This window comes from Macrobrachium nipponense, chromosome 28, assembly GCF_015104395.2.
Source record: "Macrobrachium nipponense isolate FS-2020 chromosome 28, ASM1510439v2, whole genome shotgun sequence".
In the NCBI taxonomy this organism is placed as follows: Eukaryota; Metazoa; Arthropoda; class Malacostraca; order Decapoda; family Palaemonidae; genus Macrobrachium; species Macrobrachium nipponense.
Window position 1 is genome coordinate 70345161 of NC_087217.1, and position 20000 is coordinate 70365160.

Sequence of the window (20000 nt, forward strand, 5' to 3'; positions counted from 1 at the left end):
TATCCATTTTAATTCCTCAAAGGCCTGGAACTATACAACTTGCAAAGCAATTAAGCTGTGAGAGTTTGCTGATATTATAAAGGATGACCACCACTGTTACCTCTTTCATAAAAAATTTCCACTTCCAAGATTAGCCTGTAAAATAATTTTTCCCAAACTGGTTTATTTTGTTACAAGATCTAGTTAGTGAACCATGCTTTTATATCAAACTATTAAAGGTTTGTTCCAAGTTTAACAAGTGTTAATTTTCGGCATGCAGTTGGTAGCCTCATTCAATGATTGTTCCCACAGATGGTCACAAAGGCTCCAACATCAAAAGTGTGTGACATGCCTTGATTACCCTCCAATTACCAAAAGGTGTGGTGTTTAAAACTTTCTAGTTGTTTGTTATACAGTACTGTATAGTCACACATTTAAAATTTTTTATCACAAATTTGGAATTCATATCAAATTCCATTCCAGCTCCTGGAGCCAATGACAATTTATTTTCATTCTCTACCCTTACCATTTCCTTGTTTTTTGTTTGCCGTGTTCCTTGCATCTCATAATTTTTTTCCAATTTCTGTATTGATAATTCACCAATAATTTTCAGCTGTTTCTCCCTACAAATGATTGTTGACCATTTTCCTTGTGTTGTGTAAAACAAAGATAAAATTATCTAAGTGGTTTATCTTCTGTACTAGCATCTATCTAAGAAGTTGCTGTAACAACAAAAGGCCATTTGCTTTTAGAAGATCCAACTACTTTCATGCAAGCAAATCACAAGCCAAATTCTAATTGCATAACCAGAACACGGAAGTTAAAAAGAGTTAGGATATAATCCCAAGGGTAGGGCTTGCGACCAGGCGTTTGGCTGTAACACCCTACCTTCAATTCTTGGGGTGGTGTGTCGTACTTGGGAGGAATAGGTGGTCCCTGCTTTCAAGGACAGCATGTGAACAGGCCAGGCATACAGTCAGATGAATACAAGACAGCATAGGAGATGGGGAGTGTGAGTTAGAAATACTGCACACTGGATGCATTATCCAAACACAAAAAGGATTTTTTGGGAGGGCTTTATGAGTTTAGGAGCTAAACAATTAAAACACGAATTAGCAGAAAACTAATAAAGGAGAATACAGGGTATGGGATATTATTTCTACAAACGTATGACTAGCATAGGTAAGTGTCTATCATACACTATCGTTCAACATCCAGAAACAGAAAAGACTTTAATTTTAAATATTTCATTTTTAAGTAATGAATGATATCTCAGAAGAATTATTTAGCCTGTTCAATTAAAAATATAATGAAAAACATACCACAGAGAAAAAAAAATTAGAAGAAACTCAACAAAACAATATAACAGGTAGATAACCAACACAAACCTTTAAGTACGATAAATTAAAAAAACAATATTAATTATACTAAGAGGACAATCACTTCAACATATAAGGAAGATTTAGTTTAAAGTTATAAATTACAATGCATTTAGACTAGAAACTAATCAAGTGTACAAGACAAACAAGCACATTTAGGTGTACTATAACAATCGGTATAATTTCTATAAAACAAAAAAAAAAATAAAATGGTTTATCCATGGATTGTCATTGCTACGAGCACCATCAATATAACAAAGAATTAAGGCACAATTTTGCACCTATTACTGTTAGTCACCTGATGCTTGAGGTGGTGAGGCTTTAGTGAGCGAGGATGTTAAGGGGGAGAATGGATTTCGGGTTGGAGATGTAGGTAAGGAAAAGGCAGAGCGGGTGTTGTCGCCTCTTCCCCCCTGATCAAGCACGTCTGCACTGTTCGATCGGCCCTTCTCAACCTGCGATAATAATAAAATAAGTTTGAAGAAACATCTGTTTTTTTCTATCCTAATCATAGTACAGTTGACCCTCGTTGTGACTGAGTAATAGAGGGACTAGGTGTCTATCTTAGCTGATTGTCCAGTTTAACTGGTGATACCTATATATATCCCTATAAATATCTATAAAAATGCTGTATTTCGTTATTTTTATGGAGTATGAATAAACCAACGTAGAAATGTTTGTATTGAATAATAAACAAATGAGAAATTATTGTATTAAATCTCATAGTAAAAGATGAAAAATGAAGAATAACACATGATAAAAATGATAGAATTCAGCTGCATGTCTAGATTCCTAGGCCGAGACATGAACTCATAATTGGGTACAAACATCAATACTGCCACAAAAAAATTTTTTTCTTTTTTCATGCTTTTTTTTTTTATTTATTCATTACAACAAAAACATTCCGTAAAATGCAAAAATATACATTATCCAAATGATTGTGATAAAACTTGTGAATTTTAACAATAAGTAAGACTATAAAATATATTTCATCATATTAATCTCGGAGGTTGTTCTTTATTGTTACGTACTAACATCGTCAACAATTTACAGTTGTATTTTGTGATCAAAAGTCTATAAATAGAACAGAAGTAGAGAGCTGTCATTGGTTAATAGATCACCATGGCAACCAGCTAGCCAATCAGGTTTTAGCTTGGTAAACACAAGTATTGTTCAGTAAATCTGCTTTTGTCGTAAGGTTTATCTTTGTCATAGCTTTTATTTTTAAAAATATACATAGTACCATACTGTACAGTCAGGCAGCAGATAAGTAAAACTGTTGGCTACACTGCTACAGTACGTCCTACCTGTTCAGACAATAGGGTTTCATAATGACCATATATACTGCGTGCAAGCTAAATCAGTTACAAGTTAAAAGCACTTTAGTTTAGTAGTAGTACAGTATAAATACAGAAGTCTACATATATAAAATAAAAATATAAATGAAAAGTCTATTTACCTTCAGTAAATAATAAGGAAAATGGTATGCGACAAGCTGAAGAACAGTAACTATCTTAAATTGTGGACGAACATACATATTTTAATTAGATCGGCTGACCCTCTTCTGTGTTCGTCTTATCCGATATCCAGATTAATGGGGTCCGGTTTAACACAGGTCGACTGTACTCCATACATATTATCAATTTGTGTAACAAGGCAATTGAGTCATGTTTCTAGATTATTATTAGGCTCACACAAGGAACCTATTCAAGAGTGAAGGGTAACAATTAGAACACAGTAAAGCTTAAAAAATTGGGCAGCTAAGTAAGAAGACAAACGGCAGAAAAGAATGCAGCTTGGGCTAAGGGGATGCTAATAACACTCTTCAGTAACATCTGCAGTGTGCCACAAAAGGCTCACTGTAAGTGGTACATAAGTTTGTTTACAATTGTTGTATGGTAACACTAAAAATTTGACTACCTCTGATATTTTCAAGTATAATCTTGACTCGATATGTGACAAATTGGCCATCTGTATGAAAATTTAACCCAAATAAAAATTTCTAGTTTCAGTTATACCCTTCTGAGAGACAAGAATTAATCCCTAAATTATCTATAATCAATGTAAATTTTACGCTAATTATCAAGAGTATCACTGCATGCATGACAAGATAAAAAGGAAATGAAAGAGAAGTGAATAGAAACTTTTAACCTAAAAGTGAAAGAATCAGCAGATTAAGCATGATATACTATGGTGGTTTTACTAAAATACTCAGTTAAAGTCTAAACTTTCAAAGGACTGGAAAAAGCAGCAGATTATGAAAAGACAAATGGAAGAGCAAGGTCAGAATAATTATCAGCAAGGCAAATTGGATACTGGGTAAGACATATTATGAGATGAATCTTTAATGGAAGGAGGGAAAACACTACTACTATTGTGACAAAGTTCATAGTAGGAATTTTCATGAAAAAGGGAGATATGAAACAACCTCCTAAGTATTCTACTAAAGTTTGGATACTACATACAGAAAAATGTTTTATAAAACTACAATGGAAAGAATATAACAAGAGAGATAATAACAAAAGACTCTTGATAAAAGGAGAGTTAACCCTTTTGCCCCTACTGCGTACTATATTTTCTGTCACCTTGAGTGCCAAGCCTCAGCGAGGAGTGGAATTGTAAGCTAGTAATATTCAATCATTTATCTTCATTTTAAAACAAATTGGCAGTCTCTAGCACAATATTTTGATTTATGGTGAATTTTTGGAAAAAACTTTTTCCTTCCCTCCACGGGCGGAATCTCCACCACAAATCTCCGAAATGCTTGAGACACTGTCGTAAGATTTGCATAATTTCATATTAGCTGTTTATAGAGTTCTATATATGAAAATATGCGCAAATTTATGCAGAATACGACAATAAATAACTCATGGTTGTAGCTATTATCATTTTTTCAATATTTGCATATAAATCATGATAAATAGAAAAAAATCGACATTCGGTCAAATTTGACTCAACCGAAACGGTCGAAAAACGCAATTGTAAGCTAAAACTCTTACAGTCTAGTAATATTCAATCATTTATCTTCATTTTGAAACAAATTGGAAATCTCTAGCACAATATTTCAATTTATGGTTTACGTATTTTTGAAAAAGACTTTTTCCTTCCCTAAGCGTGCGGTATCTCGGCCTCAGATCTCCGAAATGCTTACGTCACATTGTAGTAATATTTGCACCATTTCATATTAGCCTTTATATAGAGTTCTATATATGAAAATGTACGCAATGTCATGTAGAATACAACAAAAAATATTAGCCTTTATATAGAGTTCTATATATGAAAATGTGCGCAATGTCATGTAGAATACAACAAAAAACAACTCATGGTTATAGCTTTTATCATATTTTAAATATTTGCATATAAATCACGATAAATAGAAAAAAATCGGCATTTTATTAATTTTGACTCGACCGAAATGGTCGAAAAACGCAATTGTAAGCTAAAACCATTACAGTCTAGTAATATTCAATCATTTATCTTCATTTTGAAACAAATTGGAAGTCTCTAGCACAATATTTTGATTTATGGTGAATTTTTGAAAAAAACTTTTCCCTTCCCTCCATGGGCAGAATCTCGGCGACAATTCTCCGAAATGCTTGATTCAAATTGTCGTAATATTTGTACTGTTTCATATTAGCCATTATATAGAGTTCTATATATGAAAATGTGCGGAATGTCATGTAGAATACAACAAAAAATAATTCATTGTCGTAGCTTTTGTCATTTTTGAAATATTTGTATATAAATAATGATATTCAATCAATTGCCTTCATTTTGCAACAAACGGGAAGTCTCTAGCACAATATTTCGATTTATGGTGAATTTTTGAAAAAAAAAACTTTTTTTTACATCCGCGTGTTACGAATTCATGCATCATATTGTGATAACATTTTCTCTGAGTTGCTTGATCATTTTACAATGTGTTATATACCAAAATTATCGCAATTTAGTGTACAATACAACGAAAAAAATTAGCTCATTAGCTTTAACCATTTTGCTCACAGCACGATTTGTATACAATTATATATGAAATTTTTGTTTTTGCGCTGTCATATATTCCAATATTTATATATGATAATATTTTTTTCATTTCTGATGATTGCATACTAAACTTCAGGCAATGACAAAAAAAGGAGCCAAAAATGTACTCTTAATCTTGAATACTAAGTGTGCTGGTTTTTTTTTGAAAAAAACTTGTTTTTCCACTTCGGCGCTCACTCCCGAACCCCCCCGGCATACGGGAGACGATTTCTGAAATACCTCTTAGGCGTTTAAGGGTTAACAAAATAGGTCATTTCAAGAGATTTTATAGGGGTTCCAACTATTTGCGGGTTCTAACAATTTGCAGGGACAGTCTGGTACACATCCCCCGCGAATACAGGGGACCACTGTATTTGAGAACAATCTGCAATACAAACAAATATGTATTACATACGTACCTTCTTTTTATCCTTTGATCTTGACAGTCGCAATCTAGAAAGTTTATCTTTAACTGTTGTTGGAGGACTTTTTGGGGCACTCTTTGGAGTCTCACTTGGAGCACTGCTAACATGGACCACAGACTGATTAGTACTTGATTTTAAGCTTGTATTTTCAGGTGTTTCTTGTGTCTGTTGCTCATTCTTTTTTTTGTCATCTGATTTACTAAACATGCCTGAAAAGATTTCGGTGAAGAAAAATGTATAATATTCAGTCTTTATAAAATTTTCATCATTATGCACAATTCTTCAATTTCAACCAACACCATAGATCTCATCAAAAACAACTAAGATAAAATTTCCAGTTCTCTCGTACAATACAGCATGCAAAGAGCCCAATTTCTGAAATGAACCACAGGCATTTCAAAACTCTACATAACAGCCACAATGGGATTATAAGTAACAAAATACAAACAGAACATTTGCTGCTTACACTTTATCCACCCACACTCCAATACTCTGAATTACTAGATCCTAAAACAATGGAACAAAAGACTAACACCATCAAGTCAAAAAACAAATTATTCCTGATTTTAAAACCTCCCTTACTCTAAACTCTAGTTAAGATCTGAGGCAACAACCAGTCAGTTTATTAGAAAAACTAAGTAATGCAAACAAAAAAATATCAAGAGAAATATCTCAGCTAAAAATAACCCCTACAAGTGCAAGTTCCTTTCATGTGACATGGAGCAGCTACAAATACTTTGCTAGCTTAAAAAAAGACATTTGCTCCAAAACAACTTTCACTTTGCCAAACACTGAGTGACAACCTTTAACTGCAACAAACAATAATAAACAAACAATTCACCTGAACAGATAAAAAAAAGGAATTTCAAAGGAAGTTACTCCATTGAAAACAGATAAAAGGAAAGTTAAGAAATTCTTTACAGGGAACTTTGGTATTCACACTAACAAAAACCACAAATTTTTTCATTTCAATAAATTTAATACTCACAGGCATTCAGTCTTAAACTGGTTTGCCTCTGTTTAATGAGGATGGTACATAAAATCACTTGGAACAGTTAAGGACAAAATATTTCCTTTAAAACTTATGTAATGATCTGCGAAGATTTAATATTCTATATTTACTTAAACATTTATATGCAATATGCTGGAAAAACTATATACTTACAGTCTTATAAAAGACATTTCAACTAGTGGTATTGTATCACATATGTTAAATTCTTTTAAAACACAACTACAAGAAAATACACCAATTTCCAATTTTCAATAAAGTATAAAGTGTCTTTCACAAGAAACTGTAAGTGTAAAGGGTAAAGAGAGCAATGTATAGATTCTTACCCATGATATACTTCTAAATGCAAAGCACCTCAAATTTACACAAATACTGTCCACAAAAACTGATAGAAACACCCAAAAGAAAATACATATATATAATTTAGCAAAAATATAACTGATAAGTATTGTCCATGTGTATACACAGGAACAAAAGCCCTTACTGTGCTTCGAATGTCACATGGAATCCAAATAAAAACCTGAAATGATCAAGCAAATGAATGTATCTTCAGAAATACCTTCAGAATAAATATTTTGGCAGGCTATTACTTCATCAAGCTAAAATCTTTCAATTTTCATTTAACTGAATTTGGTCACACTAAAGATCTTCCAAGATTGTTATAATGATAATTATAAACTTGAGATAAAATCTAATATAAAAAAGAAACGGAAGGAGTTTCACATCTTATAGATTTGGCACTGAAACCATTCTTTCTAATCACAATCATTCAGCATGTAAAAATCTACTCAATACCTAATGCCTGAGATATCTAACAATGACTAAACATGATAAAAAAAAAATATGATAAATTATAAACTTGAGATAAAATCTAATATAAAAAAGAAACGGAAGGAGTTTCACATCTTATAGATTTGGCACTGAAACCATTCTTTCTAATCACAATCATTCAGCATGTAAAAATATACTCAATACATAATGCCTGAGATATCTAACAATGACTAAACATGAGATAAAAAAAAAATATATGAAATGTTCCACCATGCTTACCAGCAAAAACTTGGATCAAGCTCCTTCTACGTTCTCTATCTTTTGATTTCTTTCCTGACTTCTTCTCTGATGGTTTTTCCACTGAGCTTGGTTCTTGTGAAGGTTGGCTTGCAGGGGTGGTACTAACTGTAGCTGCAGGGCATACAGAAGGTGAAGACTGAGAAACCGCCAAAATAGGTTTATCCTGTGGAACAGCAGTTGATATGCTGGTAGATGACGATGAACTAACAACACTGTATGGTGCCATGCTGCCAGATGAAGCAGATGTTATTTTAGTGGGGGATGATGTAAACACTTGTAATGACTCCAGTTCTAAAAGTGATGGTCTATGGGTAGGTCTTCTTAACAATTGACTATTTGGTCGTGATTCGCCACTCTCCGAATTTTTGGTGCTTCCTCTTCGCTTTTGCCTATACTCCTCCAGTCTTTCTCTAACACGATCATCTTTGCTACTCCACTCTTCCTGGTTGGTTGGTGGTTCTCTTTGCCGGTGTTCACGCTGCTCAGCTAACAACTCTTTTACTCTCTCTTCTTTATCTTTGACTCTAGGTTCCTCTTTTCGCAGTGATGATGTATCACCTTGCTTGACGACTTTCTGAGTCTCTTTGCTAAGGTGTTCTCTTGAAATATTACTTTCTGACTCACTTACACTACTCTTTTTAAGCTTCTCCCTCAAGTTATCTGCTAAATTTGGAGGACTTAATCCTAAATCTAAATCAGTCTTTAGTCTTGCTCGGTGACGTGCTTCTTCTCTGGCCTTTTCACGATCCACCGTGCTTAAATTTGGTGTTGACAGAGGTCTTTCTACATTTGAAGGAGTAGTAAAAACTTTAGAAGTACTGGGTCTATTCCTTCTGACAGGAGTAATAGGAACTGTATCGGAAGAAGGCTGAAATAGCTCTCTTTTAAGGCCTGTATTATGAAACTGCTCGGGATGTGTCATAGGTGTTGCAGGAAGATTAGCATGTGAAGGACTTTGTGGTTCATTATTAATTTTTGTTGTAGCTTTTGGATCACTTGCCTTTCTCCCAAGGTAATTTCTACTTGAGACTCCAAGGTGTATTCTTTTACTACTGTCTTTCCTTTCAAATACTCCTCCTCCAAACTATCATCAGCAAAAGGAACACTGGTATCTTGAAGTGACTCACTTTTGCCAAAATGTCCTAAAACACTATCATCTCTAAATAAACATCCCACTTTCACTTTTGCTCTCCCCTCCTCAGCATTAAATGTTTCACCACTTTCTGGCAAATTTGATTTCAAGCTGCTGTCAAGAGATTTTGTCATTATATCATCGCAAAAATCTCCAGGTTCTCCAAGAACACTATCATCCCTAAATATTGTACCAACCTTAACTTTGAACCTCCTCTCTTCAGCAATAAATGTTTGGCCACTCTCTGGTAAGTCAGGGTGAACTGAATCTAATCTAAGTAATACTTTTTTATCAGCAGATATTGCTTGTCTGTGGAACTCCTGTTCCCTTTCTTCCAAATCCTTAGTCACTATTTCACTTGTATCACATTTGTCTAACAAATTCTCTTGCGAGGATTGGGGACTGAACAGTGATGTTCTTGAGCTTGTTGATGAAAGAGGACTGTTAGAGGTTCTTGATCCTCTTCTCCCACTTTTATCAGGGGTTTTGCGAGATATCCTCGACATAACCATTTCTTTGATTAGGTCCTTTTCCTTCTCACGATCTTTATTCTTCAAACTTTGTTCAATCTGTTTCTTTGCAGTGTTGGGGGATACTATGCTAGACTTGCTCTCAGTGCCACTGCTTGGCAAAGCTGAAGTTGCTGACTTCTCATTCTTTTTCCGGTCCTCTGCATCCTGTTGCACAGGAGGGTGTGCTGGTGACTTTATAGCATTTCTCTTGACATCTAGTGAATCTCTAACATACCCAAATGGGCTCATTCTTTCTTTAAATCGAGGAATGTAACCTTCATACCTTTTAGGAGACATATAGTCATCCAAAGAATCTCTTCGCTGCTCTCCATTCAATTTTGGTTTGCTTTCACACAACGATGGTGGTTCTGACATACTCTTGAGTTCCTGGCAGGGTTTCTTTTCCTCTATAGTTTTGTCTTGGAGAGACTTTTTTTCTTTTCCTTTTGGGCTGTCATTCAAATACTCTTGGACACTACTGTGAGAAGTGTCATCCTCCATCTCAGTGCTGGTGCTCTCTGAAGATTTATCTCTGATGACTTCCTCGCCAATTGAGGCCTTTTCAAAGCCAATTAAAGACATCTGAACAGCAATGGGAGTAGTTGGAGTCTCCTCTTCTAATTTCCTATAACCCTGTTCTTTCAGCGGAGCCTCATCAGGACTACTGGCACTTTCACTGGTGTCCATGTACTCAATTCCTTCAAGATCACCCAAAACAGAAGGCTTGGAAGGCACAGAGGTGGTTTTGCTTGGACCGGTTGAAATTGCAGAATCAGTATCACCAAGGCTTTCCTCAGAAGCGATCCTTGCAATACTCTTTAATGGGGTCTTTTTTATATTCATGCGGTCTCTTTCATTAACTAGCACTTCCAAGTCTTCTCCAGCACTGAGACCATCATTATCACCTGCCCAATCAGAAAGTTCTAGCTCAGTGTTCTCTTTGGCCTCTGGACTTGATACAGACTCTTTCTTACATAATCTTCTACTTTCTAAATTATCTATGTCTTCAAGATTAGTCCTACTCAATAAATGACCATCTGTAAGCAAATTTTCTTGGGATACATTTTCAACTGATTTCTCCACAATAATGTGAACTTTGGATTCAATGTCACCATCAACTTGAACCTCTTCTGCATCTTCAATAACACCTGGGTGCTTTTCCAGCTGTTTTTCCTCAGTTGATAATGCACAAATCACCTCTCTACCAAGTAATGATTTGCTATCACCCAGTATTGTTCTGGGTGAATCAACTAACTCGGCAAACTTTCCATCATCATCCACTGCTTCACTGGCAAGCTTATCAAAAAGTTCATCAACATCATCATTTGAATCACTTTGCTTACTTAGTTCTAAAATACCACCTTTACCTACAACATCATTTATTTTACTGAAAGTAATGGAGCCTTCAACATTCTGTAATGCAAGAGAGTTGGGTGCATTTACTTTCACAAGTTCTCTGTTTATTGTCTCCACACCTTCACTCTCCCCAGGCACTGACAGACCAAAATCATCAATCACTTCACTCTCTAAACTGAAGTTCACTTTATGCTGAGACTTTCCTGTGTTACTATGTTCAATTTCCTTATCACATCTGTCAATGTCACAATTGCTAAAAACAGAGGGACCGTCATCAGAAGATTCTTTTTCCTGAATCCTAATACTTTTGTCATCAATTAAATTCGACTTAGCACTTTGGGTTACTCCATTTTCTCTATTACACTTTTCTAAATTAGTAACATTTTCACTGTTAACATCAACTGCAGCAGGTGGTGATTTCTTAACAACCGAATGTTTACGAGAAGGCACATTGTCATAATCTGATTCACTTGTGGAAGTACTACTAGTTTCACTACTACTACTTTCTGAGATGGGTACTTTATCTTGAAGGGTCTCTTTTGCAACTGATGAGGCTTCACTTGTGTCATTTGAGACCGGAAAGCCCTTCAGCGGAACTGTAGGCTTGACATTCTCTTTACTTGCCTTATTATCTATGGCTTCAACTGGAAAAACAGATGATTCAATGCGTGTGGTTATGTCTTTTGTGTCTTCTCGTTGAATTACAGATACACCAGAGGAACTTCCATCTTTACCATTATTTGAACTAGTAGAAGTATCACCCTGAGGCAATGAAATAGACCTCGCATGTAACTGAGGGGATGAAGGGGATGATGTAGGGCTTTTAGGAGAAGTGACAGAGGTGTTCATAAAAGCTTGCATAGCTGCACTTGGCTGAGGGGCAGGATTAAGCATCTTCTGTGTCTCAGAGATTTTATCCATGAAACTTTTAAAGCGGCTACCCAAATCGGCTGTAGAAACAGACTTCCTTGGGAGATTTGTCTGTTCTCCAAGGAGATACTGACGTTTCAACTGCAAAGCTTTTTTAGCAGCAATTGCTTCTGTCGACTCTGTGCGCTGCAGGAGCCTCTTGAGTTGTTCAGCACGTGGGTTAACTTTCCCAGTTTCATTGAGATTTGTTAGGCTAGCACTCTTTTCCCCACTTTCTTTGCCCCACTCATCATCACCGGCTTCCTTGTCTGTTGAACCTAGATTTATCCTTTGAGCCACTAAATCTTTCCTTGGTTCACCACGAGTGCTAGTTTCAGAAGTTGCATTGGTCTTCTTGTGTTTAACATCCAAAACAGGACTCAGACTACCATCTTGATGTGGGTCTTGCGATTCATCAATCACAATTGTGGGAATTGACTTAGGGGGGCCTGGCTGTACATGATCATCAGCAAATTCAGAGTCTGTATCAATCTGTGTATCACTTTCTTCAGATTCTTCATCACTGGCAACCTGGAAAAAGATACAAAATGTTAATTTTTCTGACATACATCATTAACCATAAGGGACATGTTAAATCTAATGCTATGAGAAAAGATGGCCAGGAGACAAACTTTTAAGAAAAAGAACTCTTCCAGTAATGTACTTGACAACACTCAACAGAATTCATTCCTTTCTCCAACAACAGAAAACTATTATTGTTATGCAGCTAACCTGAAGCAAACGACAAGTTACGAAAATTCCTAATGTAATTAGTTAATAAAATAGTTACTGAATAATGATTCAGCCAATTCAAGATACATTTTTTAAAACACTAACTGACAATCAGGAAAGCAATATTCACTAAGTACATTATACCACAGTGATAAACTTTTGATTATTATAGAAATCAAATAAAAAACCTCACTGATCACCACTTTCTAATAAAAATACAAGGATTAAAGGACAACTAATGCAAAATATAACAGCATAAGTACTTCTAGAAAAGGACCATTGCCCTAGAATTTATGAGCAATTTTTCAAATGCACATTATAAGCCATCTAGACCAATTCCTAAGTATTCGTGGCTTCAGCTATTCGCGGATTTTTCTGTGGAACATATTTTTCAATAAATTGCGGAAAATTTGGTAATCCACAGGTTCTTGTAGAGCAATATTCACTAATTATTGTATTTCTATGTTATTTTTATAACAAAATACATTTTTTACGATAAAAAATGATAGACTAATTTTGAAATTCTATTAAGATAAATCAGATTAAATAATAATTACTGTACGTATCTGTAATAATAGAGTAATAAATAAAAATTTTCAAATAATAATAATAAAATTAAATAATGATAAGATTAAATAGTAATACTAATGTGTGCTGACACTTTACCTGTAATAATAGTAAGATTAAATAATAATGAGATTAAATAACTCTGAGAAAGAGAAAGATTCACTATGTGGGCAGAAACAGGTTTTCAAGCTTTGGTTGGTAATAAACTTCCTATACATCAATGATGTGCAAGTTCTGCATAATCTCTTTAGTGCGAAGCCTACAGATATTACCAGCCTCCACAGATCTTACCTCAGCAACTACATCATCAAGTTTCAGTGTGGTGCTCATGGGTTTGAAATAGGGGCAATAAATACCATTCAATCTCACTAAGGTGACAAAGCTGCAAGCACACCATGGGAAGTAATGTTTGATGGAGCCATTCATTTAGAATAGCCATACTATACCTCAACCCTTGGCAATAAAAAAAATCTGCCTTCAATTATGGTGGAAAACAATAAAAAGAATGAATCTTCAATTGTTGAATGATAACCACAGCTGTTGTGTGACCTAACAAGATCCATTATATTAATATGGGGAAACTCATGAATCCTATGGAGAGAGAGAGAGAGAGAGAGAGAGAGAGAGAGAGAGAGAGAGAGAGAGAGAGAGAGAGAGAGAGAGCTTGAGCTTACCTTACAGACCTTACATCTTGTTCGGGTTGTCCCAGGTCCCTAAGTGTGAGGCACCTCTCATGTCTACCAGAGAATTGCTAATGCATCTTCTGGTATATTTTGCATTTTCCAATCTTGCATGGTCTGGGATGCAGCTTAGATATCTGTCAAGCTTATTCTTAAACACATCTACGCTTACTCATATATTCCTCAGATGAGCTGGCAACGCATTGAATAGATGTAGCATTGTCGATGCTGGTGCATAGTGAATTAATGTCCTGTGTGCTTTCCTTAGTTTTCCTGGTATTGTTTTGGGCACTATTAATCTACCTCTGCTTGTTCTGATATTTTTAGCTCCATAATGTTTTTGACAATTCCTTCTATCTGTTTCCAAGCCTGTATTATCATGTAGCATTCTCTTCTCCTTTCTAAACTATATAATTTTAAAAATTGTAGTCTTTCCCAGTAGTCAAAATCCTTAACTTCTTCTATTCTAGCTGTGAAGGACCTTTATACATTCTCTATTTGTGCAATATCCTTTTGGTAGTGTGGGTACCATATCATATTGCAATATTCAAGTGGACTACGTAAATACATTTTATAAAGCATAATCATGGGTTCAGTTTTTCTTGTTTTGAGGTGCCGTAACAGCATTCCCATTATTGCTTTGCATTTTGCCAATAGAATTGCTATTTGATCATTGCATAACATGTTCCTATTCAACATCACACCAAGGTCTTTAACTGCTTCCTTTTTAGTGATTGTCTTGTCATTAGGTCCCCCATATGCATATAGCTTTCCTTCTTTATCTCTATAATTTATTGATTCAAATTTATCAGAGTTAAATTACCATCCTATTTACCTCTGCCCATTCATATACTTTGTTAAGGTCTCTTTGTAGCGACTATGTTTCTGTTGTGTAAAAATTCTTTTATCCATCTTCCTACTTTGTCCACTATATAATGTTTTCTAATTTTCTTTGCTAATATATTATGGTCTACCTTGTCAAAAGCTTTTGCAAAGTCTAGATAAACCACATCTGTTTCTTTTCCATTTATCATATTTTTATATGTTCTTACGTTGGACTAACAGTTGGGTTTGTGCACTTTTCCAGGTACAAAACCATGTTGTCCTATATTAAACAAATTATTTTTTATTAAATGTTTCATAATATTTTTCATCATTACCCTTTCATACACATTCATATGTGATGTCAGACTCATAGGCCTATAATTACTTGCCTCTAGTCTTAATCCACTTTTGAAAGCAGGGGTAATATATATTAATTTATGCTCATCATGCCTATATCTACACTTTGCGTTAATAATATTGCAAGCGGGTTTGCGATAGAATGAACTACTTTCTTTGTATTTTCCATATCCTTTTCACTTTTTCATCTCTTGCTTATCTCTGTTTTCACTTGCTTTGGAACAGACGGTTAATTCTATCACATTATGGTCTGAAATACTCGCAATATAAACTATTATTTCTTTAACATAATTCACCTCATTCACAAATACTAGGTCTAAAGTATTTTCCTTTCTTGTTGGCAGGTAATCCATTTGTTGAATGTTGTGTTCTAGTAGCATATCTAATAGCTTTTCGAATTGCCTCTTATCTTCTGCACTACTATTACTCTCTTTTTTGTATGCATAAATACAACTGCAATCTCCTATTCGTTCTTTCCAATATACGAAAGGAAAGTTGAAGTCTCTGGATAGGAGTATAGTCCAGTCTTTGTGATTTCTGCATATATCACCCAATTTTTCTATTATTGTGTCAAACTCTTTAGTATGTATTAGGGGGTTTATATATTACGATGTTCATTAATTTTTCAGATTCAAATTAATTCACATTCTGAGTTACTATATTTCTCATATATTTTTCCTTGATTTATGTCTCTCCCATATATTGCGGTTCCCCCTTGATTCCTATTTTTTCTATCATTTCAGTTTTATTTTCTTCTTTTCCATTTTCCTCTTCTTCCTCTTCCTCATCTTCATCCTCTACTATTTGCACATTAAGTCTTGATTTAATAACACTATCTATCCATGATAGACATGTTGAGCAAAATACTCTTGTATCCTTACTTGTATTTTGCTAGACTTCTGCGCATTGAGGATGCGTGGGTATGTGGCATGCATAGCATTTCCCATTGCATCAATTAGTATATTCACAATGTTCACCTTATTCATTTTCTTTGTTGGAATGTGTTGATTGACGTAATTTTTTTTTTTCTTTTAAGTCTCTTGACCACTTGAATTTTATTTTGTACTCCTTCAATTATTTTTATAATATTTTCTGCTGCCTTGTTCCAGTTTGAAGGATCATATCCTTCCAATATGTCTATGAATACTTTTACATCTTTTGGTTAGGGCTGTTATTGATCTCATAGATGAGAAATGCCAGCTCCCCTCCTGCTAAGTCATCATATTGCATATCTGCAAGGCATGCAAGATTTCTCCATTGCCTTCCACAGTTGGTGCTCGCTACCATCCTGTTCAAAATTTCAATAATTCGCTCGAAAAACTAACTTAGTAGACGCTTCATCCTAATATCCTTACACAAACCTTATCAACAACAGATCATGAACACTTCTAGCTACAATTAGTTTTCTTGTTGTATGCTAAACGCATGATATCGGTTGATTAATCGGACTGTGCACAGGTATGTCTAGGAGAGAGAGAGAGAGAGAGAGAGAGAGAGAGAGAGAGAGAGAGAGAGAGAGAGAGAGAGAGAGAGAGAGTATAAAATTTCTTGCAGCTTACTGGCTGTCAGAAAGCAAATGTCTAGATTCAACATAATTATATGCGAGCCTAAAAGAGTTTTTAGCAACTTCTGTGAGTATTAAAAGAATAAGAATTTGATTATGATTTTTGCCATCAGCCTTCTCTGCTTAAAGAAAACATTTCTCATGATTTTTTATATTTTTTCCTATTATACCTGCTTGATTATACACTTTAATTATAACCTAAACAGTCTTGACTTAAAATCAATTTCATTAGTATTTTTTCCTTTTGTATCAGAATGTGATGATTAATTCATGAAATGCAGAAAAAACATCCAACATTTTGTATATTCCTGGTGTACAATTTACTTTATCCAATATTCAACTATCAAGCATCCAATAAAGTAACACAATTTTGTTTGTATACCATCTTCTGTATGGTATACAATAGCCTGTAAGGTGAAGGCTCCATCATAATTAATATTCCACAAAAAATAAATAACTTTACAATAATAGCCATGTAAAATACTGCTAAACGAGCATTAAGGGGACCGTCTGCTATGGCGGATGACATGTCAACTTGAAAAAATAAAAAATCGAGTTATTACTTGTATCTATGCAGAAACATGCCGTGCATGCTTTCCAGAAGTTTCAGCCAATTATTTTCACAAATAATGAAGATATAGCGGTTTTTAAATGATGACGTCATCGTAACTGCGTCGTCTGCATGACTTGAGTTTGACAGAATCGTTTTTGCGTGTTTATTTTTGCATATATACAGCGATTTTTTAAAGATTTTTTTTCGAAATTCTCATACATCTGGTAGCAATGAAATGTACTGTGACACTGGGTGAGAAGCGAGCTGCTCAGAGCGGTTATTTATAGGCGAGACTCGGAGAATGACTCAGTTATGCCACATACGTCAAAGCAGTTACACGCACTTAGGCACTTGCGTTTGGTTACTAGCTATTTACGTTGTTTTTATAACTTCTTAGTGAACTTATAGCAATGCCGAAGTTACCTAAGATCAAGAAGGCTACTCAGCAACTATGGCTAGCAAAATTAGCGAAGGCCAGGAGTGTGCTGAAAGAAAATCACGAAAATTAATTGTTTTCAGCTGCCCTCATTGTCTCATGTCTCGCCCTCAACATCATTATCTGGTGTCACGCTGAGGGTACTAACACCACTTTTAGGGGTAGGACCACGATCCTTGATGTATAAATCAACAATAAAAGTACAAATAAAGTAATTATAATAATGTTGTTTTGACTTTTATAAGAAAAAAGCAAAAATTTACATAGCAAATCTTTGGGAGCTCATAACTCAAAAACAAGCTTATGCGCATGTCGGTAACCATTACTCGGTTACTTATTATCCAATTTTAGAGAGAAAGATATCATTGGAAAGACGAATAAAAATCCCATAATTCTGTGTGACAGAATTTTGATATCTTTTTTTCTTTTTTTTTAGAATTTTTTGAGTGTCTAGACTAAAAAAAAAAAAAAAAAAAAAAAAAAATTCATAAAAAATAAAAAAAATTAAAAAATCAAAATTCTGTCACACAGAATTGTTCCGTATATAAAGAAGTTTTTATGGTATGATTTTCAATACAACAGATGTCATATTAGCGGAGAATACTCTACCAATTTTTTTTTTTTAATCATGATTTTTGCTAATAAAACGAAAAGTTTTTGATCAAATGACTTGAAATTTTTATATGATGAAGGTATTATATATATCTAAAACATATATGAAAATTATGTATTTTGCGTAATAAATAAAAAAAATAGACATCATAGCGGACGGTCCCCTTAAACAGCAGTCAGTAAAGGTTAAGTTCCAAAACCTAATATATTTTTACAGAATAGAAAGATTTGAATACACCAAAAGTCTGAATAAAACTTAGCCAAACACTCCAGGATAAAGTTACACATACCCCAATGAATCAAATTCCCTTGAAACAGAAAAAACAGCTAAGAATTCTGGTTTACAGTTAGTGACAATGAATTTATGTTAAGATGAGGAACAGTCTAACTGATATTTAATGTTATAAAAAGCTTCAAGGAATATCTAAGACCAGGAAACTTTCATTTATGTGGAAATCCAACAAACCTCAGTATCAGATCCACTATCTGATGTCTCAGCTTTTCTAGGTGGAGCAGCAACATCTATGTTTACTTCCATTTTGCGAATTTCACGGGCACGTTTCACAGCTTCCCCTTCCTCTTCCTCATCATCATCATCCTCACCACCTTCCCCTTCAGTAGCAGTATGGCTATCATCCCCTGTAAAAAATCAATACATATCACTGAGAAAAACAGACTCGACTCTATCTTCCCTTCCTGCCTTACTTTCGTACTTTTCCTTCTCTCTATACTGAGTAAAAGATTAACAAATACTTTCTAATAAGGAACTAGATTATCCACTAAGGCTCTGACACCACAATAATGGTAGGGTTGTCCTGGTTCTGCAAGACAATAATTATGAGAGAGAGAGAGAGAGAGAGAGAGAGAGAGAGAGAGAGAGAGAGAGAGAGAGAGAGAGAGAGAGAGAGAGAGAGACCAACCTTCAGCTCCATATTCTTCACTATAATGATCTGAATCCAGGTCTGATTCTGTTTCATGACCAGATGCAGCATCATCGTCTAAATGGTCAGTGGAGTAACGACGCTGCCATGATTCTGCCAGCCTGCGAGTTTCAGCAGCAGTTAAGGTTCCTCCTCTATCAATGAATTCCATCTCTTCATCCTCTGCTTCTTCATCACTGAAAACAGGAATGAATAAATTAATTAAAAAATCATTGCTACATCAAATAAAAAAAATCATTATGACAACTAGAACATCTTCATGATATATCAACATTTACACCTGATACTTTAGCAGAAAACTGATGAAAAAAATTGAGATTATCCTAATGTTTAATGACTGCTACCGTATGTACAGCCAAAATCCACTGCACTGTCTACTGTGCAAAAAGGTTTCTTTCCCACAAGTAAGTATAATGGAATTATTATTACCATCCAGCACTCCAGGGATTTACCGAATGAAACTAGAAATATTAACTCAAGAACGCTTACTTCAAATGTTAATGTTAATTTGTTCCAGAAGAAGCTACGCGATGCGATTTTGTCGAGATTAGAATGAATTTTTCCCATAAGAAATAACTGAAAATGGATTAATCTGTTCTTGACCACCAGTTAGTACCCTAACCTTGCCTTTTCATGCAAAACATTACCCGTAAATACACATACGAATATGTGAATTTTCTGCGAATAATGTGGGGAAACGTTGCCGAAAGAAATCCGCGAATGTGTGAGTCCCCAAATCATATATATATATATATATATATATATATATATATATATATATATATATATATATATATATATATATATATATACATATATATATGTGTGTGTTTTGTGTGTATGTATGATATATATATATATATATATATATATATATATATATATATATATATATATATATTATATATAATATATATATATGATTTGGGGACTCACACATT

General features: G+C 34.5%; 1 protein-coding gene across 1 annotated transcript in view; it reads right to left on the reverse strand.

Moving 5' to 3' along the window:
* LOC135201228 (F-actin-monooxygenase Mical-like) overlaps window positions 1-20000 on the reverse strand; it is a 323794-nt gene that overhangs the window by 96454 nt on the left and 207340 nt on the right. The window contains 7 exon segments of the mRNA XM_064230105.1: window positions 868-915; window positions 1657-1813; window positions 5798-6012; window positions 7863-8954; window positions 8957-12323; window positions 18585-18757; window positions 19039-19235. Coding sequence (XP_064086175.1) covers window positions 868-915; window positions 1657-1813; window positions 5798-6012; window positions 7863-8954; window positions 8957-12323; window positions 18585-18757; window positions 19039-19235 — 5249 coding nt within the window.